The 25,657-nt window shown below is 48.2% G+C and overlaps 1 protein-coding gene and 1 long non-coding RNA gene across 3 annotated transcripts; both read right to left on the reverse strand.

Moving 5' to 3' along the window:
- LOC135303173 (transmembrane protein 151B-like) lies at positions 1-23,027 on the reverse strand. 2 transcript variants are annotated; one of them, XM_064424625.1, is made up of 2 exons: positions 22,763-23,027; positions 1-3,322 (listed from the first exon to the last, which is right to left on the reverse strand). In XM_064424625.1, the coding sequence occupies exon 2, from the start codon at positions 3,287-3,289 to the stop codon at positions 1,892-1,894; it is 1,398 nt and encodes a 465-aa protein (XP_064280695.1). In that variant the 5' UTR covers positions 3,290-3,322; positions 22,763-23,027; the 3' UTR covers positions 1-1,891. The 2 variants fall into 2 exon arrangements, with proteins under 2 accessions (XP_064280695.1, XP_064280694.1); XM_064424624.1 differs by having other exon boundaries at positions 22,312-22,860.
- On the reverse strand, positions 17,713-21,544 carry LOC135303174 (uncharacterized). Its single transcript, XR_010364670.1, has 2 exons — positions 21,418-21,544; positions 17,713-17,944 (listed from the first exon to the last, which is right to left on the reverse strand). It is a non-coding gene; the product is annotated as an uncharacterized LOC135303174 (long non-coding RNA).
- Positions 23,028-25,657: the final 2,630 nt, after the last annotated feature.

Here is a 25,657-nt window from a genome sequence, read left to right on the forward strand (position 1 = left end):
CAGAGTCATCAAACAAAACCCAAATGTATTTAACATGGTGCAACAGTCAATGCCGTAAGAAATCACCATATAAGTATGCAGAGTTACATATAATCTACACATATCAATATGACTTTACAAATTTCATATTACGTGTTGATACACACAAAATGGACTTGGGAGGAAGCACTTGTTGCCAGCCCCTCTCAGGGCTCAGTTTCTTACCTACTTGTAAGGTAGGGTGAGACAACACTGGTTTTGAAAGTGACCATACGTATTGCGATCGTATTGCATTCTCCTGTGAGTCAGAGTGGATAATAATCTCCACCAGCTATGTGACAAAAGGGTATGGAGCTTGCTGAGCATACAACCATCCCTTGTGGGACGGAGGTTTGGCAGGTGAGAGGTCTCCGGTGGGTTCTCAGTGTGGCCACAAGGTTTTTGGACCAGCCCCTGGCTCTCGGAGGGGCCAGGCCAGGGGGCAGAGCCCACAGCCCAGAGTGCAGTGGCACACTCTGTCAGGACCAGACACCTTCTGGATTTGGAGAGGCTGGCACTAATTCTGGGAGGTGCTACACCTGCTCCAGGGGAAGCCTTGCAGGAAGAGCCTGGAGCCCCAGCAGGAGTGGCCAGTGGGGCTGGCTCCCAGCTGTGCTCTCTGCCTGGGGCTGGGGTGGCACCACATCTTGCCTGGGAAGGTGAAGTGGGCTACAGACCAAAAGCCCTCCTCAGGGCACACAGAAAGCTGAAAGGTAATGTAGGCAGTCCTACAACTGTTGTAATAGACGCTGTGGGTGGAAGAGCTTCCTAGCAGCTCCAGACTCTCTGTGGGAGGTAATACCATATTTACCTTTCCCTCTCCAGCCCCTCTCCCCTTGTCAAGCCTGTGCTGCTGCGCTCAAGTCGAAGGAATGAAGCAACCACAAACCAGGCCTACTGTCCTAAAAATAGTGGCATTAACAGGGCACTAATCTACATTATGGCTCTCGATGATTGCTATCAGGGGTGGAGCTGGACAAGGTAAACTACAGCTGGAAATGCAGCAGCGTCTCTGCTGCAGACCAGGCAGGGCAGTGTGAGTAAAGAGCATTTTGCTATATTGGTGTACATCACTGCTCCTCAAAGAAAGTCCTCAGCACTTCTCAGGGCCTTCATTTGTGGCTGTGTGAGCAGTCAGTGACATTTGTGCCATGAAAACCTTACTTTTGCCCAATGGAAGATAATTACACCCCAAAAAATATCCTTACTGGCAAAACTCCAGAAAAACAGTAAAGCAGGAGTGAGAGAACTGAAAAATAGGGAAGATGAGGGTAAAGTGAGAGGAGAAGAACATGAACAAAGGAGAGAAGGAGTGACAAATGAAGAGGAAAAAATACTGGGGAAAATAAAATTTTAAAAAAAGCACCTCGTTTGGAGTTTGCAGGAGGTGACTCAGCACCTGCAGATCTGAATTCTCCTTCTGACTTGACTCTGGCTGGCTGTGTGCCTTGTGCCTTGCTCTATCTAAGGTTCTTACCTTGCAAAGCATCCAGGAGGGCAAAGGTACTGGCAAAGCACAAGCATTTAAAATCCTCCAGCAGCCACAACAACCAAATGCTGTGACTGAAATGCAAAAAAAAAAAGAATGAGGGTGGGATGGGAGGAGAGGCAGGGAATCGAGGAGCAGTGGAAGGGTGAGGAGTAGAAGAGTGAGAGGAATGGGGAATGAAAGACATGGGAGACCGGGTGGAGGGAGAGAAAATCTTGGAAATGAGGTTAGGTGTTGGTCAGAGTCTCTATGTCCTCTTGCAATGGCAGGGGGAAGAGCTGAAACTCATCCTGCTGTAGAGACTGACACTTGCAGGCTCCCCACGGGTGTCACCTCTGCAATCCCTGTCCCAGAGCAGAGGAGCCAGCTAACCCTGGAGGCCTGTCACAGAGAGGTTTCTAGGCAGGAGGAACGCCTGATGTAGAAATGCCGCCTGTCCTGCCCCTCCGGCCTGTGCACGATCAGGACGGGGAAGAATCGGGCGTCGTGGTAGGTGGGGGGGTTCTCGTTGACAGCCAGCTGGCTGGAGTAGGAGCAGCACTGCTCATCCTGGCAGCCCCGCTCTGCGATGCTGCTGCTGCGGCTCCTCCAGAGGCCTGTCCTGTGGGAGCCATGGATGCGGCAGAGGGAGAAGCGGCTGGTGTTGAGGGAGAGGCGGGAGTTGCCGCTGCAGCTGTGGAAAGCGTGGCGTGAGAAGATGGAGGAGGTGCTGGAGGCGCGGTTGCAGCGTTCACAGCCGTGGGCTGTTTCTCCGTAGCGACACACCGTGTAGCTGTTGTAGGCCGGGGAGCTGGCCAGGTCCATGAGCATGGCCTCCGAGTAGCTGGGGATCAGCTGCCGGTTGGTGCAGATGTGCCACTCCAGCTCGGTGCTGTCCTGCGTGCTGTCCCGGGGCATGCGGTACCGGTACAAGGGCTCCTCCGCCGTCGTGGGCGCCGTGTATTCCAGGCCCAGCAGCTTCTCCACGTGGTAATGGACATAGGCAGTCCGGTACTCTATGAGTACCCTGAGAGGCCACGAGATCATGAGGATGGCTGCCACCCAGAAAGCATAATGGGACACGTACCACGGGAGGTGATCCGGGTCTCCGTAGGCCATCATAAGCTCTTTAAAATCCACATTTTTGAGCTGCATGCCTTCCCTCACCTCCATGTAGTCATCTAGCCCCTCGATCTCCGTGAAGAAATGAGCTCTCTGAGTCAGGTAAGAGTTCTCAGACTCAATGTTGGCAAAGCTGAAGCACTTGGTGAACCTCAGCTTGGTGGCTGTATAGCTCTCCAAGCCCAGGAGCTCTTTGGAGATGTCCTTGTATCCACAGTGGGAGTAGTCAAACTCAGCTTCAGCCACGTGTGTGTTGACCCTCTCATGGTAGACCTGTGTGGTGGTGTAGGCATCACCGTTGCGGTACCGGGTCACCTGCCGGGTGCGCCGTACGAAGTGGTAGCTGATGGCCTTCCACCATATGCACGGAGTGGCTTGCTGCATGCGGTTGATGCACTCATACACACTGTCCACGTCTGCCTTGTATTGCAGCTCCCTCTTGACGTGGCAGTGCCAGCACTCCACCAGGTACACCACGTACAGCATGGAGAGGAAGGCCAGCGGGATATAAACGTAGCCGTCCGAGCACGGGCTGTCATGGTAGATCATAGACTTGCCCTTGAAGGAGCTGTCGAAGCTGAGCTTGGTGACTCTGGCCAGCTGACACCAGGCCACTGCACCCAGGCAGCCATACATGAGGATGGAGAGGAGGAGGCATTTCCAGTGGGACTCTCGGCACATGCAAGCGCTCAGGGACTGTTTCACGGGGCGTTGCTTCAATCACACCGTGCAAGGGGAGAGAAAGACAAAGAGAGAGCGAGGAACCCGTCAGTCACGCTGCTTTGCACAACGCACACAGTGGCTGCTTGCCATCAAGGCTGTGTCTGGCTTTTCTCTTGACTGCCTGAGAACTGGGACACCACCCTACTTAATAAAAATGTCAATATAAACAGAAACACCCTGCCAGGGACAGAGGGCTCTGGACAAAGCTCTTTCCTTGCTTCCTTCTGGCTCTGGGGAGGGAAGTTGTTTGTGCAGCAGTGACACGCTGTGCCTGCACCCTGGTCAGATGGGCACCTCTGCAGGGAGCAAGACAGGTCCCCATCTCCTTCTCCCTGCCTGCTGCCAGCATCACTTACACACCCTGCCATCTTCAAAGGTCGAAGTGCTGAGCAGGTGAACAGCCAAAAGTGTGGGGCTGTGGAATTGCCCCTTTGCTTTGCAAGTGGCCCATGCTTAAGTTCCCACATGCTGCTGTTGGGGAGGCTCAGGAGCAGTGTCTGTCGCAGAGCTGCGGCCCCACAGTTGTGCCAGCACAGGAGGACCAGCACTTCACGAAGCTAAAGCTGCTGCCTGACTCAGAGCTGACTCACATCCAACCCTGAAACCTACCAAATGATCGACACCATTTTCTTGGAGATGAGCCATCAGGAAAATGACTAGATTCAAGCACATTTCGTTGAAAAAATTGTCAAGATTACAGCACGATGCAGCACTGCTTCAGGCTGGTTACACCAGCTCTGACCTAAAATACTTGCAAGCTTCAGTGTTGAAGCTAAGGGTGTATGCGTGAATATTTAAAACAGCACACCCCCCTCTTTCAAGTCCTAAAAGTCAGGCTGGGAGCAGAGCTGGGTTCACACTCCTGTGCTCCCACTTCGCCCCCTGAGAGGGCACAATTGCAGTCCTTACCCCAGCCCTGGTGCAGTGAATCAGCTGCATTGTCATGCAATGTTCAGCTATAAAGAAAAATGCCAAATGGAGCCAAGCAGCTTCAACAGAGTCGTGTCCCTGCAAAGAGCAGTGGCAGCATGAGTTACACCACTGGCAGGCAGCTGTCTGTCTGTAGAGAGTGCATGAAGAAAGATCCCCACTGCCCTAGCAGGTAATGAGGAGGGCTGTTCACTTCCCTTTGGTTACTGCCACCCTCTGCCTCTCTCCTAACTGAGGAAATGACAGTGAGAAAGCAGATACACACTGATACTCATGCATCATCATGCCCTCTGCCGAGCCTGATTTCATGCAAAAATAGAAGCACGCTGTTACTCCTTCTCCCAAGGGCCCACCTCTAATGCATCAAACTGCTCTGTAGATGCCAACAGATGCTAGCTTCAGGAAATGTCTTCTCTTTCTTTCTCCACAGATAAATTTCTCCCACAGTAAAGCTTATCTTGGACCTACAGTGGTTAGGACTGAAGTGATCTTGAACCAGCAAGGAATTTAAGAAGCAGCATCTTGTAACTCAGGAAATAATAGCATGGTGCCACTGGAAAGAGGAGTTTGCTATCTTCTCAACAAGATGGAAATATTGGCATCTAACTTTGCAGGGCTGTAGGGTCAGATTTAATACTGCTTTGCTTTTTTTTTCCTGAGACAGAGAACCACTTCTAAGTAACCACAGAGGGTTTTATGACTTGCTGTGAATACTGCAAAACTAAATTTCATGGGGTTTGGTTTTGATTTCATTTTTGTTTTAATCTGACACTGTGTAAGTGCAGAGTAATTTTGTTGATTTTAAGAAGTTACACCAGCATACACTTGCAGGGACTTAGGGCAGAATCTGGCCTTGATTCTTCCTTATGCATCCAGAAGGAATCTGTAAAACATTTTATATTCTTATCCCAAAACTTTTATACATGTCAGTATAAAGAATAATTATTCTGTATTCTCTTTACAGCAGCTAAAACAAATGTAGAGAAGCTAAGTGGGTTATAAAGTACAGAGTACATAACTTCTGTAGGTAGGGCAGTAAAAAAAACTTAGTACAGGTAAGAATAAGGCTGTTTGTATTAGCCTTTTGCATGAAACTTAGAGGAAAGCCACAAGGTAGCTTCAGGCAGTCCCTAAATCAGCTAAAAAGTAACTAGAGAAATTTTGGGAGTGAATCCCCTACGTGCAGCCCGTGTGCAGTCACAGAGAGTTTCAGCTCTTGAAACTCTCTTGTCAAATGCCCACTGCTCAGTCTCAGTGTGGTTATTGCCTCAATGTAGGCTTCTGCCCCCGCTGTACACTGGACCAGGTCAGAGCCCCAGGCTCTCCTGACTCACGGGAAACCCACTGGAAATTACTAACTTCTATTCTTTGTCTCTTCTTAACACGAAACTAGAGTTTTTAACTTCTATAGTAATGCAAAAACATAAAGTGTAATGAAGATGTATCCTTTTTTTTTTCCTCCCCTGAAGGTTTTCTGAGCTGAAGAAAACTTTAACCATTAAGATCTCTCTACTTCAGGCCCTGACACTGTGCAGAAGAACAGCAAGACAATATCCCAACACATGAATTTGTGTTCTCATTCAGGCTTCTGCAGCTACCTCTCATTTAAAATCACTTATGGTTTACAGAGTGAACAGTGCCAGCGGACCCACCAAAAAATGCCCAGCAGTCAGTTTTAATGTGAGTGCTTAAGTCGTCCATGCAGCTCCAGGAACACCATTTTCTTCTATGACTTGTTGGAAGCACTGTCAGCCCAGCCCTGGGCACAGCCAGGTGACAAGGCTGTCCCATGGCAGACAAGGCACTATTTGCCAAAGGCACTGCAATCCCACCTTCCCTTTATCTCACTTGCTTTGACTAACAACTTCTCTGTGGTCCAACCTACAACCCACAGGGTGGCTTCTGCCCAAGGGGTGGTTGAACCAGCCCTGCTGCTTAGGGCTATCAAAAGCCATATCAGAGTGGGCAAATGCCTCCTAATGTGCTTATCTCCATGAAATGCCATCTCCCCTTTGGGGGATGAGATAGCTCTGGTTCCACCAGTCCTAGAGCAGCACCCAGCTGGGTTGGCAGTAGCTCAGAGGTTTGCAAGTCCAAGATGACATTTCTGTATGCATCCTCTGGAGGCACTTCAAAAATGGTCTTCAACCCACTGAAAGAGCTGGATCAGCCCAAAACAGATTTTCTCCACTATTCTCACAGCAGCCTGCAAAAAAGGCAGCTTCTCTCCTCCTTGGATTAGGGAAGACATGCATCCATAGAGCCCACTGCCAGATCTGATTCACACACCTACCAGTCCAGTTCAGTGGGGCCTTCATATTCAAAACCCTTCAGTAAAAAACACAAGTTCTTTCACCTGGCTTTTCTGACCCACTGTGTTGCTCCTGCTGTTGTTCCTAAGCAAAGCCCAGTCTCTGCAGGTCCTCAGTCATAAAAAAGATCTCTCTTCCAGGGTCTATCTCCACAGCTGTCCTGCCTGTTTCAAGCTCTGACCATGTTCATCTGGCCTATAACCCCCTATTTCTCCTTCTCTGAACTGATTATCTAACACAATTATGCTATTAGAAACACTATTAGAATGTTAGTAAGAAAGACATGAAATAGAACATAACTACAATAAAGGTTCAGACACTCCAAAATCTAATAGGGAAATATATCTTTTCATCTCTCTCTGCACAACAAATTCATTAATATGTTAAACCCGTGGCTCTCAGACTTTATTAATTAACATACCACCTTCTTACAAGAATTATGTTTGTGGTACTGCGTGGAATTTTCTCCTTTCCGTGCATAATGTTTCGAATTGAAACAGGGTAAGCTTGTATTTCTGGATGAGTACAATAAATGCTTAAGGAAACTAATAATTTCCATGATAACTTGGGCTAGCCAGTGAACAGGAGTTGCATTCTTTGAGGAATGCTGTGGCATCTGTGTTGTTTTCATGTGGAATAAAAGCATAACCCCTAGAAAATCTTAATAGAGAAACATAAAGAAATAAATGAAGAAAGAAAAGACAGAGAGCCTGACAGAAAGCCAGAGCCAAACAGAGAGTAGAATAGATGGAAGCTTAGTTGTCGGGCACTTTGTCTGCAAGCTAGAACTACAGGGCTTGGTTCTCTAACCCAAACCAAGGGATATGTCCTCCCTTTCCTGCTTGTGGGGGGCTTTGCTTCCAGCATTGACCTGAGAAACACCATGACAGATTAAATGAGGCACAAGTTGCCCAGAGAAGTTGTGGATGCCCCATCATTGGAAGTGTTCAAGACCAGGCTGGACAGGCTTTGAGCAACCTGGTCTAGTGCAACATGTCCCTGCCCATGGAAGGGGGCTGGAATGACAGGAGCTTTGAAGGTCACTTCCAACACAAACTGTTCTGTGATTCTACAAACACATATTGCGAAGGGGAATGGATTTGTCAAATCAAATGTTTCACCCCAAAGGTCCCAACCAACTCTGATGACAGTACAAATGGTAAAAATCCCTGTTATGAATGGAATGCCATGAAGCAGCACAGCTGAGCTGTCAGTATCACTGTTTATGAATTTCAAGCTGTGTTAAATACACATGCTGTTAATAACATCTTGCTAGTCTCTGGCATGCTGCTGAACTGCTTTCAGAGGCCTCCCTTCTCATTGCACCTGACTGGATCGGAAACTCCTGGTAACTCTTACCGAAACTATCCATAATCACATGCCAAAATTCACTTAACTCTTTCACACTTAGAAACAGTAACCAAAAAATATTTTCCAAATTCTTTAGTAGATGTCAGCATGAATGAAGAAAATGCCATGAGTGAGAGGTGACATGAGTGGGGAGGGCTGTGGGTGTCTGTGTTGCGAACCTTGTGGAGAGTGACAAGGTTTAGGGACAGCCTGCCCTGAGCTGTCCCTAGCCCCAGGCAGTCAGTCAGCCTCACAGCACTGCTCTGTGTTTGATTTTTCTGGCTCATCATTTCTAGAAAGCTCAGACAGAGCAAAGGCTGTGTACCACTCAGTCAGCTCCATATGGTTTATTTGCTCTCTGGTGGTGTGGAGCACTCTGAGACGCTAAAATGATAGATGCTATTTAATTTGTGGCCATAGAAAATAATCTGGAAATCCCTAACTGTTGATGGAGAACTGGAATTTCAACCGACACCTGTAGGAGACAGGAGTTTCCAGGCGGGCAACATTTCAATTATTTCTTCTTTAAGAAACTCAGCTTGCAAATGATAAAACATCCAGGCAATGGCTGAAAGGGCAATTGCCTTCAAAGGCACTGTCTGATGGCAGATGCCCAAGATCAAACGCATGTTTGCAAGGGCTGAGGTGAAGCCTCCTTTGCACAGGCATACCCACCCAGCTCCTCCTGGCTCAACAGCAGGCAGGTCAGGTTCTGGCTGCAGCAACCATAATTGAAACCACTCAGACGTGCTCTGTGTTACAGGAGAGTGCAGATTTGGGCTGTTAATCTTGCCTAGCGTAAAGAGGTGGAGAGAGAGAGTCAAGGAGGCGTGCACAGCCTGGCACATCCCCTGCTTAACATCAGGAGCCGAGTGTGCTCTGGTGGCAGGAGCAAAGGCCTGGTGGTCAGTGTTTTGGCTCTCTGACCCATCGCGTGACTCCTCACAAGTGACCAGATTTAGGACACCAGTAGGTAAATTGTACCTGGTAACCACCCTAACTGAACCTGAAAGTGACTGCACTGGGGGTGGCCAAGAATGAAAAAAAAAAACAACTTTCTCTCAAACCCTGACTTTTCCTTAAAAGGAATCTTCAAAATGTAACGCTGATGCTAAAGAATGAGAACAACACATTTCTGGGAAAGAAAATTGTGTTCACGGTTCTAGGTCCCCTTTCTCTCGATGGATATGTAGAATGAATCAATTCCTCAAGGCAGAAGCCAAGGTGGTCTGGCTATCCCTGTTCCTCTAAAGGAGTTCCCCACTTAGCAGGAGGAGGAAGGGCCACACTCAGAGAAGCCCAGACTGATTCCACCAGCCCGGGTTTTTGAGTGCCTAACCTGAAACACTGGTGACTCTGTTTTGCCAGTGTTGGCTCACTGCTTTTGCTGGCCTCTGGAAACAAGTGTGGACTGAGCAGGACTCAGCCACCAGCCATCCACTAGTGGCAGGGATTCTTACTAGAGAATAAACAACCAGACAGTTCTTCAGCCCTTACAGGCAGTCACAGAAACTTCCCCTACCAACTTTGCAAGGTTATGTTGGGTCAGGAAGGTTCAGCTTAGATTACAACCCAATTTACATTTACACTTTAAGACTGGGAGGCACTATGCCTTCTTCTCATATCTCCTGTGTCTCACAGGCAATGCAACTTCATTCTGCCATCCTATGGACAGCCCAGAAACCAGTGGCTGGTAAAAGCTCATCTTCCATACTTACACTGTTTTAACTTATAGCCTAAAATAAATGAAGAGCCTGCAATTCCTTTTGAAATTTGTTCTGGTGTTGAACTTCTATTGCCTTTGTAATTTTGTCTCGCTTCAGCCCCCATTCATGGCAGGAGAATGCCCATTCTCCAAGTGATGAAAGACTTTTTTTATATGAGTGCCTTCTCACCCAGAAGAGACTTCTCCATTCTAATTATGACATCTCTCAGCTTTCTTTTTGACAATTTAAAGGAGCCAAAGTCTTCAAGTCCTTCATTTCACTCTCTACCTCTTTCTAGTGCTCTGTTCTCTCTTCAGCACCTTGAGATCCTTCTTAAGTCTGTATCTTGCAAGTAAATACAGGACTTCAGCACTTATTTCACTGGCATCCTACCAAGAAATAAAATCACCTTCCAGTCCCACTCATTCCCCCTTTTTACTGTCTTCAAGGGTTGCATTAAGATATTTACGTCCAGCAACGTCCCAGGAGCTCATGTTCAACCTCTCACTCACTTGGCTCCCAGATATTTTTTGAGTCACTCTCTTTTAGACCAGCTGAAAGGTTGGCTGTGCTCTCCACCCTGAAATGTGTAACATCAGATTTGGCTTTGGATTGAGTAACTAAATTATCAAATTAAGGAGATCTCTAAACAGAATTGTGCTCATCTCATCATTATAGACCTGCTTGCTAATGTTTGTGCCAACTGTAAATGCTACCAGCAGTGCCCAATTCCAGTGAATAGTGTCAAATCTGGTAATTATTCCTGCAGAACTCTGCCAGTCTAACAGCTAAATACCCCATCAACTTATACAAGACAACTGTTTTCACACAGCTAAGTGCCAATCACAAAAACAAGGCTGTAAGCATTATGTGGACACTGAGGTGCTCCTCACATTTCCAGTGTTCACTGCCAGGAATAATTCCATGAGCAGCTCTGCAATACTAAGAGAAAACCTCCCAAAGCTTCAGTAGAGCACATTATCACCTAGATTGCCATGTATGACCTTCATCAGTAGCTGTATTTTACCCCAGAAGTAGCTGTGTAGCAGTGTGGGCTTGAAGCATCTCTCACTCTAGCTGCCTCAGTAGTGCTCATGGCATGCAAATAGTTACAGTGACACCGAAAAAACCCTTGGTTTATTTTCCCCTGCCAATTTTGAAAAAACCTTTTTTTTTTCCCCCTGCCAATTGTGACCAGCACAATAATTTTGAACTAAAAGTTGCCAAACTGACATCAATAGAAGGGGAAGAAATAGCCTGTGATGTCTAAAGGAAATAGACCAAATTATCTTGGAGTCACATTTTTTAAACATTTGATCTATAATTTTGACTCATCCCTGTTATTTCTTCATATGTGTCTATTGATAAAAGGACTTTTTCCTCTTCTGTCAGACTTTATTCTTCAGTCTCCTTGAAAACTCCAGCATGAGCTGTATAAGCAGAAAATATGCTGCCACAGCATGAGCTTATTCTGTTTGTTTTGTGGACAGTTAGAGCCCAAGCTTGACTGTCTGTGCCTGGTTCACAGACAGGTACCTGTGTTCTCCAATTTCAAAAGCATTAAAATTCTCCTTTGGGGAAATCATGTCAAAAGCATTTCCCATTCTTTTAAATCCCACATGCGTTTGTCCTTGATGGCTGACCTCAAGAGCTGCAAATTTGCTGAAGGAAAATGCTATAATCTCTAAAATGAAAGAGTGAGAGAAAACAGAAGGCAGCAAAGACGTGTCCTGAATGGAATTAAATAAATGAGGGGGAAACACAGAAAGTGGGAAGAAGTGAAAGAGGGAAAAGGATAGCCAGGACATGCTCCAAATGTGCCACTGAGGCAGGGGGGAGGGTGCTGGGAGGTGAGGATAGAGACCAGCCAGCCTGGGCAGGGGCAGGAGGGAATCATGCCCAGAGAAAGGACCTGGGTGAAGATCAATGGAGGCAGCACCGAGCCTGACAGCACCAAAGCATCCTGCCTGGAAAGCAGGTACTCCTGAATGGCTGCTTTCTCACTGCTGGAAACTTCTCCAGAAACAGATCTATGCCCCTCTCTCCTCCCCACAGCCTCGGGGGAAGGATAAGACTGTGCTAAATTGAACCAGAGATTTCCAAGGAGGTGAGAGCATACTGCAGGGCTGATGCTGCAGCTGTGTCTTGGCAGGATGTGGCATCACAGCATGCTCCTGCTCTCTGCCAAAACCTGGCTTTGGGACTACAAGGTGACTTGGCTGTCTTCAACAACAAAACAACCCCACATCTTGTGATTACTCATGTAAGCTAAGAGTTAATCTTCTATTTTTTTTCCTCTTATTTATCAAGAATAATCTTCCTGACCATGAGGAAAAAGGAATGGGGGAAACACTGACAGAGGACTGCAAAAAAAGAGATAAAACCAGCTAAGAAAGGAGAAAAAATGGTGGATAAATTAACATCAGCCATAACTGAATTTGGCCCTGTGGATTTATGCTTGTGATTAATATATCCCAATGAGATACTTGAGACGGAAAGAGTAATCAATAACCACAAGTCATACACTTTAGCAGGTAGTGGCCAGAGTCTGAATGAAAGCAGAATTTTGTCTTTAACTATCACAGACTCCTCAGTCTTGGTCAAGACAGGGCAGGGGAGGATGTTCCACCTCCTGATGGCAGGATATAACACAGAGAGGACCGTTGAGTCCTTGCTAGACAAGCCCTAGGCTGTGTCTCTCTCTCTGTGAGGAGAGCCCTTACACCAGGACCAGCCTCTGGTGCTGAGAACGGTTCAACACTTCTGCAGTGGACAGGGATGATGCAAGAACAAGGAGATTTCTATCCACTGTCCCCAAACACCCACAGATATGGGTGCAGCTATCATCTTCCAGCTGCTTAGGTGATCCTGGTGAAAGACCAGCCTAAGAAGTCTGGGGTGACCAGGGAGATGACAACTGCAGGAGAAGTGCAAACTCTCACTGCTTTCCAGGGATAAATTAACTCCCAGGTCAGATGCTCATTGGTACAGTGAGAAGGAGCCCGACAGGCTGTGCTAACCCAGACCTTGGCGTAACAGTGGGCTCCTCCACCATGTGACCCAATCCTGGCACCACATGGGGTATCAGTAATAAGGCCTGGTAAGGAGAAAGGGAGATATTACAATAGCCATCTCATCAATCCCCTCCCAGGGAGCCTGAAACAAAATGCCTCCTGCCATCCGTCTTGAACGGCAAGAAGCCCATTACCCCTAGCTCCTGCTGAGCCAGTAGCACAGAAAGGGAAATACAAGGGATAGAAGGCAACCAAGAAAAAGCCATTTTGCATCAAAGATAATCTCCCTCCAGTCCTTGAACACGTAGACTGGTTGCTGCACATCTATTTGCTCATCTGCCACAGAACTCCTGTGAGAATAAAAAGTTCCTGCAGGCAGGGGCCATGATGTCAGTGTGCAGCAGAAATGCTGTTACTAGGTTTGAAAATAAGAACCTGCATCATGCACTCCACGTGTTTGTAGCGTCACTGACTCAGGCGCTGGCAACTGCCCTCCTGTGGTGAGCAGGGATTGTCTGGTTTCTCATGATTTAAATCCCTGTGGAGACATAATCTCCTCCTTCCATCAAGGGAGCTGTCAGGGGGAACACCTCAGGGTAGGCAGGTGCACAAAATGTTAGCGTTAAATCCTTTCTGCAGCAGAGCCTATTGCAGGACAAGTCAGAACTATGAAAAGACACAAATCTTGCTGATCCACCTGAATTTCAGATGGCAGGATGCCCCTGAAATACCATACAAAGACAGTCTGTTCTTTCACATACTAATCATCCTCATGAATTCAAGCAGCATCTGAAGAGGAGGAAAGCAGAGGTCAGGACAGAAGGAGGAGCCTACAGTACTGTAAAATGTCAGATTCAGGATTAGGTCCTGCAGGATACATCTGAGTTCTTCAAGCAGAAATAAAAGAAATCCCAGAAAGAAAAGCTATTTGGATCCCTGCCAACATATATGCTGCTCATTACAGCAGGATGGAAAAGCAACTCAGTACAATACAAGGGTGCATATGTGATTGTCATGAAGAATTTGGCCCTAAAGACGTCTGTAAGTGATGCTTCCTCACGCTGCTCTAAGAAAAACTGTGCAGTTGCATCTTCAGTGCCAAGGAATCCTAGCAACAAAATGGTCACGATTTACAAAATAGAAATCAGGGCTATTTTTGTGGCAGCCTTTCACAAGATCACCAAAATGCTGCACTAACAAAATTACTGCCTTCCCCCCGAATTGCTGATGTTGCTGCCACTGGCTTTTGACTCTGTACCAATAAAAAGAGCATATTTGGAGGCAGAGGATTTTTCTCAGTAATGCCAATGCTGGGTATGAGTTCATCAAGAAAAGAAAGCTGAGATTCAAGCTGCCTCAGAGCAAGAGAGTAACTCCAAGGACAGCTCTTTTTCCTACACCTTAAGACCCACCGTACTTAGCTCATATTACCTACTCCCCTGCTCTGAATATTGGTGGTTTCCAGTAGACACGGGGTAAATTTTACAGGCATAACTAAATGGCTTTTCTCAACACTTATCAGTTAACTGATAAAAACATCACACAACCACAAGAAAGCTCCTGGGATGCAGTTCCCAGCCACTGTTGGATTAGTAAGGCCAAGCAAAGGACATGAGCCATAGGTGGCTGTGTCACTGGGTATTTTGCAGCCTGCCTCATGCCTAGGCAGCCTCCTGTCCCCCACCAGAGCCAGCCACGCTGCACAGAGCTGCCCAGGCAGGTGCCCTTGTCCCACACCGCAGGGACAGACTGAAAAAGGGCTGATGGCAGCATCCATCCGTCTGTTTGTCCTGTGGCTGCAGAGTGGAGCAATCCTCAGCAGTGTGCTCCAGCCTGTGAAAGCCAGACCAGCTCCCTGCACCCTGGCATGCTGCCAGCAGCACCAAAGTACCACGGCCCCAGGGATCAGCCAGGAGCAGCTTGCTGACTGGTGCACTGGTGTCCATGCAGTGCCTTTGCTGAGATAAAGGGAAAACTGACACCAGCCAAGGGAAAACAGAAGGGACAGTGGGACCAGTCTTCAGTTCTTGAGGGATGGGGACAGCAGGGAAGGGAGAAGGGGAGAGTAGCTATGTGCCAGCCTCTGCTTGACAAAGTCTCATCTGGGTTCAACAGGAACCCTGCAATGCTTGCTTTGCTCCCACCTTTACCCAGGAGATGCAGCTCCCCAGGGGTGAGAGAGGAGCAAGGAGGGAGAGGAGGCTGGCTGTGCTCCAGCAGATGTGCTCTCCTGTGCTGTGCACACCGTCAGCCTGCAGCAGGGGATCCTAGTGCCACAGTCCAGCGGTGTACGGAAGCTCGTTCCTTCTCGCTCCCAGGTTCCTGGTGCTCTCCTCATCCTTGTGGAGCATGTCCTGTGCCTTAGTGTTCTCACCACTGCCACAGGTCTTGTGTCCTGCCTCAACATGGGGAAGTGAGGGACTGATCTGAAGCCAAGCTGGACAACAGCTAGGGACCAGTGTCCCTGAGGGAAAAAGCAGAGAGCCAGTAAAGACATCTTTGTGAGGAAGAAGCCAGAGAGGTGTTAGTTCCACACCAGTTCTCTAGTTTGCAGCTTATTCATTGAATGCCTCTGTCATAAAGGAGAAAAATAGTTCATTACTATGAATCCCTTTTAATCCTTGCTCAGTCTAAAGGAACACCTTGAGATTTAAATGAAGGATATACAAACAGCTCCTCGGGAGAAATATGATCCAGGACTGATCTGAGCTCCTGTGAAGTCTGAGTAAGTCTTTCAAAGGGATCTGTGAATTAAGGTGTGCCCAGAATCATGGTGTTTTATTTTTATCCTCACTTATTTGCAAGGCCATCCTTTTATCTAGCTAAACCAGAACAACATGGCTCTGTGATTTGAACTGTCAACTTCCAGCTTTCCCATGTGTGACTTCCCAGCCGGAGCCCTTCAGCCACACCTGAGCAGAGGCAGTGCCAGCCCCACAGTGCTGGGCTGCTGCAGCCATGCCAGGTCCTTCGTGCTGCTGAGCTGAGCATCCCTCACAATAACACCCAGCCACTACTCAGGCTTCAGCTGCTCTGTCAGATTTGGGGAGTGTTTCCCCATCTCTGCACCTTGCTGAACACAGCTGTGACCCAGCGTGTCAGGTTTTTATAATGGTGCTCCAGTTGAGATAAGGGAGTATCCCAGCAGCTAATGCTTCCCTGGGAGAAACAAGTTTTCATTATAAATATCATTTCTCTCTCCCTCTTGCTTCTCTGTGACACATTCTGCAGCAATATGTGACAGCACAGCAGGTGAAAACTTCACTGAAAATTCATTTAAAAACCTAATGGTTAAAAGGAATCCGGAGAACCAGGACACCTGGCTTTTATTTCTTGCTTTGACTTTGACCCATGGCATGCTGTCAGCACACCTTCTTACACCTCCTGAAGACACTGAAAAAATAGCACTTATAAAGTGATTTCACATGAGCATTGCAGCAGCACACTCCAGGAAGGTACCTCATCTGCATGTGAGCTGTTGCACCGTGCCACTCTGAGTGCCAGCTGGTGGGAAGCAGAGGATTTAGCTCCTTGCCCTGGCCCTGCAGAGAGCCATGGAACACCCCAGCCCTGAAGACAGGCTGTCATCCCCACCCTTTCAGCACATGCCCTCACTACACTCCTCTTCTACCAGGTTCCGCCTGGCCACCTCACCTCTAGGAAACCAGGAGGGAGCTGTTCTCTTTATTTTTGATGTTTAGAGGGACCCTAATGCTGGCAGGACTCTACTGGCAGACTCTACTACCACCCCAGCCTCCACGGTGCTCTGTGCTCCCTCTGCCCATTGCAGGGTGGGGGAGATGGCACGTTGTTCCTGCGGCTGTGCTCCACAATTCCTGGGCCTGCTCCTAAGGGCAATCAATCACACAAGTATGAAGAAGGCCTTCAGCCATAAATCCATCACCACAAATCACTTCTCTCCCAAAGCCATGACTTGCAGAAGTCTGACTGATCCCACTCTCTTCCCTGGTAATGTCACGTTATTCAGACTCCTCATTGGCAGTCACCTCAATTACCTACCTTGGTTTCCCTCCAGGAGTGACCCTTCATGACCTGCTCTTTGCCCTTTGCTGTCATCTCCTACCTTGCCAGCCCCTGCTCTCACCAGCTGGTGGCTGTTTCCAGCCCATCTTCCCTGAGGCCCAGTACTACCAATCTTTCCTGAACAAGGTCTCTGGTGGCTGAATGCCGCACTGGGATGTGCAACACCTCATCTGTATAGGAACTATGCTGTGTGCGAGTTGGGATTCTCTGCGCATTATTCACCTGATGTAAAACCACAGAGGCCAAAATTCACACCCTTTAGGGAATGTGAGCCCCCTCATCCTCTCCCAGTGGCATGCATGGCACCTTGAGAGAGGCTGCCAGCTACATCAGACACTGCTCCACAACCTTAACTCCACCCTGGGAAGGCTGCCAGCCTCCTGTGCCACGCGCAGCCAGGCTCGCCCGTCCTTCCCACTTGTCATCTGTCATGCCTGTTTCAGGCACTTTTCTTCCCTGCTTTTACTGCAGGAGAGATGTGCTGTGGGCAGAGCAGCCAGTGCTCAGGGAGGACTTGGCACAGGTGCCTGTCAAAGGCACCTCAAGCCCTGTCCCCCGGCGTGGTGCTGCTGGCAGACCTGTCCGGCTCCACCGCAGCAGCGTCCTCGCTGTAACACACGGCTGGCTCCCTGCAGAGTGCTGCTGAAATGAAGCTGCCCCGTTGGAGTTTTGGGGAGTTAACAGAACTGTTACAGCAACTGTGACCTCGAAAAGTTTCACTACATGCTATTTTTAACTTTAGAGGTCTTAAGCTCTGAGGAGCACAATGAATGATTGGAGTCTGAAAGTGAACTACATTTTCCATTATTAGAACTTAAAAACTAATTAACTACTTAACCACACTTTGTCCAAAAAGTACAACTTGTGAAAACTCAGACACAGCCTTATCTGCTGTGTCACAACAGTGTCACTGTAACAACAGAAGGGCCCCACAGTGCTGGTGATAGCTCATCAGCCATTACTTTTGGTGTCACTTATGACAATGTGTTAGGATACATGGAGAAACAAGCCCTACTCACTGTGGATTACTTGGGGATACTTTACTCCTTTTACTCTCTGTTTCCACAAAGTCCCTGCTCACTGGCCATGATCCAAGCTATTTTCTTCCAAGTTATAGAAACAGATGAAAGGAAGTGAAGTGCTGCATTCCCAGGGAGAAGATACCTCCTACCTCACTCTTGCAATGGCTTGCACTGATTGCAAAGCATCCCCGGTATCCACACTTCACTTCTTGGGGGAGCTCATCCTCTGGGGTCTCTGAAGTGAGAAAGGTAGAACAAGGAGAGTATTTGGGTCTTCCAAAAAGTGTGTAGACCCATTGCTTTTCCACCAGTATCAGGTGACTGTCTGCCCACCTGAACGAACAGCATTAGAAACCAAGTCTGAAGGGGACTTACCACCAAGTCACTTAGTCTGTCCCTTCCCCATGACGTGTGACGTGACATCTACACATTTAACAGCCATTTGCCTAAATTGTCCTTGTAACCCTCCAGTAGCAGAATTCCATGAGCTCCACAGTTGCTACAGTCTAGAGCTTCACTGAGAAAATTCCCCTGCTGGAGGGGTTGGAAACCTCATCCTGAAGGAGCAATTAACTTCATTCTCAGCCACGGTGGTGAGAAGCAGAAGACTCTGCCTGTAGTGGCCCACACCACTGGAGACCAGGCTGCCCTTCAGAGCTCAGACACATTCATTTGGTATTTTTTTTAAATTCCTGACAGTTTCTCATGTGAAGTGCAGAGAAGACAGCCAACTCCAAGGCACCAAGAACAGACATGTGATCAGAAGATAAAGTGGGACAACAAAAAGAACAAAAGCAGAAAAAAGATGCAATGGTTCAGCTTGGATTTTCTTATGACAGAATCTGCAATGCAAATACTGCCTGAAACTGCAGGATCATAGAAAAATACTGCCACTCCTGACGGACTTTTTCCTTTGTCTCTACGAGGGAAATAATTTGGAACAAGGAATGAGGCGCACTCTTTGGTTTAGGTCTGCTGAATAGACCAAGGGCAGGAAGGGAAGAGAGGGGCCTGTCCTATTTGACTTTCATTCAAGAGGGGGAATATCATGCACTGAGCCTTAAAAAGATAACTGTTTGGTCAATCATGCTCACCTGGGATGGTGACAGCCTTCCACCAGGCTAACCAGCACCTATCATTCAGGGGATTAGCTGAGCAGGTTTTTCCATGAGGTTTGGAACAGCCAAGGAGAAGAAAGAGAGTTTTCCTAGGAGTCATGTCTCACTCTTTTCCTACCCTTCTCTGGACAGTGTCTGTTGTGTGAGCGCCCTAGGCAGCTTTTGGAAGGGGAGGTTTACAAGGAAATAGCCCCTCTCTGGAGATTGATACAATGGTATCTCAGCAGCTTTTGTTTAACCTCTCATCCACCTAGGTACAACTCAGCCCATAGATGGGGACAATTTAAAGCTAACTGGTCTGTTAGTAAGGGCTGTATGCCTCGTGTTTTCAATGCCATAAAATAAGCCTTGACAAATTAAAGAAATGTTGGGAGAAAAGGATAAAAAAGCTGGATAACTAAATTGGGTCAATGCCCCAAGCAGAAGGAAGGTGTCTCTCCATGGGCACACTGAAGAGGAAAGGTCCCAGCAATCCTCTTGACCTGACAGCCTGTAAAGCTGTAGCCTGCAAACAAGCACTACCTATGGTTTCTTAACTTGAAACACCCCTTTGGCATTGTTGTGACCACAAGTAGCACTTTACAAATTAGCCCCTGCTGCATTTTGCCACAGTGTGAGGCAAATGAAGCAGTTTTAAGTGGCCTCTCTTTTCTGTAAAATTTCCGTCAGAAAGCCAATGACTCTGGGTTTCAGGAACCCATGAGGTTTTCCCTTTTATTTAAATAGCTTAACTGATTACATTATGTCATACCCAATTTAAGTTTTTAAATATAGAAGAGAAGATAAAAACAGGCATGGACAACTGCTGTTTGACTTTGCCAGTACAGACAAGACAAATACATATTTCAAAATGTCAAGTGGCTGCTGCTTTCAGCTTTCTTCAGTGATTACTTGGCTTTGGAAACAAAAAATGATGTTTCTACTCAGCAGCTTTGTTTTCCAAAAAAACCCCTCTTGATTTCCAACTAATTTTTAAAGATTTACATATTTAAGACCATTTCCCAATTGAGTTATAAACTGGCAGAAATTAACAAAAGTCACTATCAACTCTTTGGTGTAGGTATAGGCTGTCACAGTAACAAGAAAAGCAGCCAGCCTACTATTTAACCAGGGCAGTTCAGAGCAGCAGGTTCTGTTATTTCAGAGGGGAAAGCAAAGTCAAGTATCTCCAGAGAATCAATGTTCAGCAATAACTGCTGAAACATTTGGAAAAAGGAATCCTTTGCATACTCTCCCCTGAAAGATCTTGATTCCTCTTGACAAGAGTTGGTGGAATGGTAGAATCCTACACTAATAACAAAAGCACATCTGTTCCAAGTCATTCGGCTCAAGCAATTAATGTTTAATTAGAAAAAAAACCCAAATCAGAACATTGTCAGGTAATCTGAGGGCTTGCTCTGACATTCAGCAAAGTCAGCGGGAAACGCATGTGGTCCTTGGCAGAGGAGGACAAGGGCCAAGGCAGACAACTGAACTGCTGCTCTCCTTCCTGCTCTGCAGCTGCACCTTTGCACGTCCTTCATTCAAAAATAAAAACTTAGACTTCAGACACATTCTCTGTTCAGACACATTCTCTGTTACTAGTTCAGGGTTGTATTGATTTAATACCCAATAAAGGCAATTTTCAGTCATTGTTACCATTTAGGTCCATGCATTTGATCTAAGTGAAATCCATAAATGATGAGACTTAACAGAAGAGCCCATGAAATGCCCATTTCATACCAATACAGGGAATTTACATGCAACTGCAGGCCCAGGTGCAAAAAGACTATTTACATGGTGAAGGTGAAGGCACGAGGAAAGACCAACACTGTAGGACTGCAGTGTTAAGATATCACAGGCATTTGAGATATAGACTGAAATGTGCAAATGTTTCTGTTGGAACAGAAGAAGAACTGATGAAAGAAGCAAGATACAGATAGTGCTTAGCAGAGAGATCAAGTGCTTTCTTTCTACAAATGGCTTAGATGTTTTTATGGTGGACTTAATACATTAGAAAGCCTTCAGTAGCTTCTGGTCCTAGACCAAATAAACTAAAAACTCCCTTCCAGCATTAAATATCTATTGATCATCTGCAGGGCTGTAATTACATTGGTGTGCTCTACTGCTGGAACAACAGCTGTATCCTGGATCCAGCCACAGCTCTTCATGGTGAACTGTGTCGCAGGTGTTTAAAAAGCAATCAAACAGGAGAAAACCCTAATTTTCACCCATGGATGACAGTTTTTTCAACCTGAGCTGCAAAGCCAATTTTCAGTTATAGGTAGTTTCAATTGCTGTTTGGTTTTCAGTTAAGTATCCTGCAGCTTCACATAGGCTTTGTTGAGGCGACTGGATTTTGACTACAGCATTATGTGACTGTTGATGAGCCATGGGACCTACTAACAAAAGCTTTAAGCAGACTAAGTGCACACAGCAATGTTCCAGGGCTGCTTTCACTTCTGTTTTCAATTTTCTCTTCTCTAAGCCTGTTTCAAGGCTGCTCTCTGCATTCCTAGGAGCATGTACATTCGCTTTTAACTCCATATTATGAAGAAAGTTCACTCACTTTCATGAACCGCACACGGATTACATGACATAAATGGCAGACCTGTCAAAACTGTTGGAAGCAAAGGCTACATTAAGGGCAGAAGAAAATCACAGATATTTTTAAAACAGGACAGCTTGCTGGTCCAGGTGTGCAGGACAGCACACACACATTGTCACCTACTGTCACACAGGCCTGCAGTTCTGTCTGGCCAGTACCTCGTGGCTCAGGATTCTGTGCCAACACTCAGACACATCCATTATTCCCTCTCTATGATGTGCAAGGCCACAGTAAGTGCTTCACAGATGATCTGAAGAAACATATTACGTTATAGTTTCTCCACTGATTTCTGTTGCAGATGAGGCAGCAGGAGTGCCTAGGCCCTCAGGGAAAAGGAGAGGTATGACCTCCTCTGTTGCCCCAGACACCTGAAAGCCACAGAGCTCCGGACCGCAAGCCCGTTCTCATGCTCCTTGCGCCCCTCCGGCCACCTCCACCAGCGCCTCGCAGAGCTGCAGCGTCCCTGACCATTTCACAAGTGCCAGGGAAGAGGCAGGCTCTCCTAGGCCAAGCCCCAAGGGGCTCATTTGCCCAAACTTCCACTGGGCAGGCCCCCTTTCGCCCCCGCTGCATCGTTCCGGCGCAGCGCCGCTGGCCCAGCCGCCGCCCCGAGCCCGGCAGCCGGGCAGGGCTGTGTGCCGGGGCCCGTCGGTGAAACCCCGCCGGCAGCGGCCGCGGGCCCGGCCGGGCGCGGCGGGGCAGCAGCGCAGCGCACCGCGGCTGCAGGTACCGGCGGGGCTGTGGCTGCGCTCCTCGCTTCTCCGCGCCTCGCAAACACCCCCGGCCGGGGCACCCTCCTCCGCCGCGGCTGCCCCCACCCCTCCGCCCTGCACCCCGTGCCGCCTTTGCCCCTCCAGTCTCCCCCGGCCCGGGGCGGACGCCCCCGCCGCCGCTCACCTCCTCCCGCTCGGCGGCGGCGGCCCCCGGCGCGGGGGTGCTGCCCGGCCCGCTCTCAGCAGCCGCCTCGGCTTCCCCCTCCGAGGACATCCTTGGCCATCACCGGCAGCTGCGGCGGCGGCGGGGGCTGCGGGACCCCGAGACGGCGGAGCCCCCCGCGGGCCGCGCCCCGCGCCGCGGCCGGGGCTGGGGCGAGCCGCCCCCGCGCCCAGGGCCGCCCTGCCGGGTGCTCCCGACTCCCTCCACCATCCCAGGCAGGCGGGCAGGGAGGGAGGGAAGGAGGCGGCGGAGGGGAGGAGAGAAAGACGAGGCGGAGTGGGGGGGTGCCCCGGCCGCTCCCGGCCCCCCCAGGTGGGCAGGCGGCTGCCCGGCGGCTCCCGGCGCGCTTCTGCCGGCGTCTGGGAGCTGCCGGGTATGCCCCCTTCCCGGGATACGACCTCGCAACCCCTACCCTTCCGGGGTGCCCTCTCTTGTCTTCTTCTCGGGGTGAGCCTCGCTCCCCATCCCCGGGAGCGCCCTGCCCGCCCCGGCTGCACCCCCGCCGGCGGCCAGCCCCCCTCAGCTCCGCTTCACGCCTCCGCCGCCCGCAGCTCAGCCTCGGCCGCTTCTCCCGCTCTTCCCCAGCGCCCGCAGTTCGCCCGGGCTGGCGGCGGGACGCGGCCCGGCAGCAGCAGCAGCCGAAGGGGCAGGAGGAGGAGGAGGAGGAAGGCAGCTCCGTGGAAGCGCTCCCTCACGGAGCAGCCCGACGATGCCCCACTCCTCTCCCTGATCGCTGGACCTGCGCACCGGGAACAGGGGGCAGCGCTGTCGGGACGGAGCTCTGGGGCAGCCCCGCACCCCGCCCTGCTGCCCTCCTGCACCTCCTTATTCTCGGAGGAGTGGGTGGCAGTGGAAATGGAAGCACCCAGCTGCTCCTGCCCCTTCCCACCCTCCTTGCGGCCTGAGCCTCTCCTGTGGTTTCATGTGCCTCCTGCACAGGCTTTCCCTCACAACTGCAGCCTCCTGCAAACTCCCTGCCCTGTCAACATTTCTTCCTCCTGCTTGCATCCTGTGCTCAGTGCATGCAGTCAAGATTGGCTCTCCTGCTGATCAGGACTGGTGTACTGCACCATCTTACCTTGGCATGTTTGCTTCATGTTTCATTATACTCTCGTGATGCTCATCCCATTTGATCCATTTCTCTCTGTGTGCGTGAGAGCAGCATATATTTTAAATCTTTCATAAAAATCTTACAAACAGGCAAGTGAACACTCTTGAAGCATCAGCCTTCACTTTAATACTTGTACTTCAACTCGTGTCACAACATGCTTGCTGCTTTTTCAGGCACGCTGGAAAATGCCACTCCAGGTTCAAGGTACTCGGGCTGCATAAGAGATTGTTTAGAATGACTGTAGAGCAGAGAATGGTGCTTGGTGTGTGTGAATGCATAAAGCAAAAAAAAACAAAAAAAAAAACCCAAAAAAAACCAAACCCAAAACTTGGATTTTCATAAAGTATTGGGTTCTAGTAAATCTGAATTCTAGGATATTCATTGCATTGCAGAAGTCTCGGCTGATGCCATGTTGAGAAGCCTACCTATTCTTGGGGGTGCAAGATGTCCATGAGAGACAATTAACAAACTCCCTTGGCCTCACCTGTCTCTGGCTGCCACTGCAGTGCAGTGACTGCCACTGTAGCTACAGATACATGTGCCTTGTCCTGCCCCTCCTAGCAGAAATGGCATTTGTTTGGCTGCATCCAATAGATACACCCAAAATAGTCTGGCTTTTACTTCTCTCAGACCTGGAGAGGAGCTGTGAGATGCACAGTGGAAGGGACTACAATACAGGTTTATAAACCACATGAGAATGCATATTTAAAATACTCAATTTCCTTTCTGCAAGTGGTGCAATGGGACATCTCTGGAGGATAAGATTGCAGGGAGTGGGTCACATCTAGGACACAGAAAGGAACCAAAAAGAATCCATAAGGAGTGCCTGTGACATACACACAAGATCTATAGAGCAAGAGAGATATTAAAAGTGTTCTTTATTGTCAGCTCATACCTGTTTGTCTAGATGGCTTTAGTGACTCTTAAATATGCTATGGAATGGGTGCTGGGGCATGGTGAGGTGTTGTGGTTAGAAGGGAAATGTGCCAAGCCAGAAAACTGTGCACTGAGAGACTGGAAATGAACTTCATATTTGTGCCAAATTTCTATTTGTAAGGACTGTTAAACATTCTAGTGAAAGGCAACATGAAGGGAGATAGAAGAAATGGGCTTTAGTGTATCACAGGGCAGCATGAAGAAGCATCCCCATTCAGTAAGAAAAAAGGTTGACAATTTTCAGAAGATGGGGCCCCCATTTGTACAGACAGCAGGGTGAGGCTGTGCACCAGAAAAGTGTCAGCTTGGCAAGCCACACAGCCCAGGAGTAAGAGCATCATATCCAAAAGCTGAGTCAGGCATGGACAGAAAACAAAGACCTGGCAGACCTCAGCCTGTCAGATTTGTCTGCCATCCCAGTCTAAATGCTTGCTTTTATTTATTAAATATATCTAATTCCCACTGGACTTTGGTGCTGCCTGAACAGCTTCATGAATTTATTTTCAATTCCACACTCACTCTGTTTTTGATGTTGAATAAACTGTGATTTATTTCAGCTAAACCAATCCTGATTGCTGTTTTGCTACAGCTGCCAGCAGTCCCAAGGACTGGCTAATTGGCCCTTCCACCTTTAAGAGATGAAGTTGTCTCTGAGGATATGTAGCCCCAGTTGAATTCAGGCTTTCAAATTGGAAGGCACATGCATATACATCTTCCCACCTGCCATACCATCAGAATTCTGCTGGTACCTGAAGCCAAAACATATGAAAAAAGCCTGGAGATGAAAGAGATCTGGAGAAGGGAAAATGAAGGTTACTATCCCTGAGATTTAAGCTTTGGAAATGTCATGTCTCACCAGGTGCCTTTGTTTCTACCCCTGTATCTTCAGATTCAAGGTATCAATCTCTGCTATCAAGGTCACTCTCATAAACTGAAGGATCAGGGCAAAAAAGGAAGCTTGAACTCAAGAGACTACTGCAAAATCTATGCAAAGAAGCTCATTTTTTAATTTCAGAAATGGAGGGATCAGTGTCACTGCTATGAGATGCCTGAAGGGGCTATTTTCCTTCTTTAGAAGCTTTATACTCTATTTTAACATGGATTAATTATGAATATTTTTATATATAGCATAAAAAATGTGATAAGCAGTTTGTGGTCTGGCTTGCAAAATATGTGTATAATATTGCAAAAATCAGCTCTCTCTTCTGGGCTTTGTGCCTGGTCACTCAATCTTTCTAAACAGCCAGCAAGGAACAGAGA

This window comes from Passer domesticus, chromosome 6, assembly GCF_036417665.1.
Source record: "Passer domesticus isolate bPasDom1 chromosome 6, bPasDom1.hap1, whole genome shotgun sequence".
Taxonomy (NCBI): Eukaryota; Metazoa; Chordata; class Aves; order Passeriformes; family Passeridae; genus Passer; species Passer domesticus.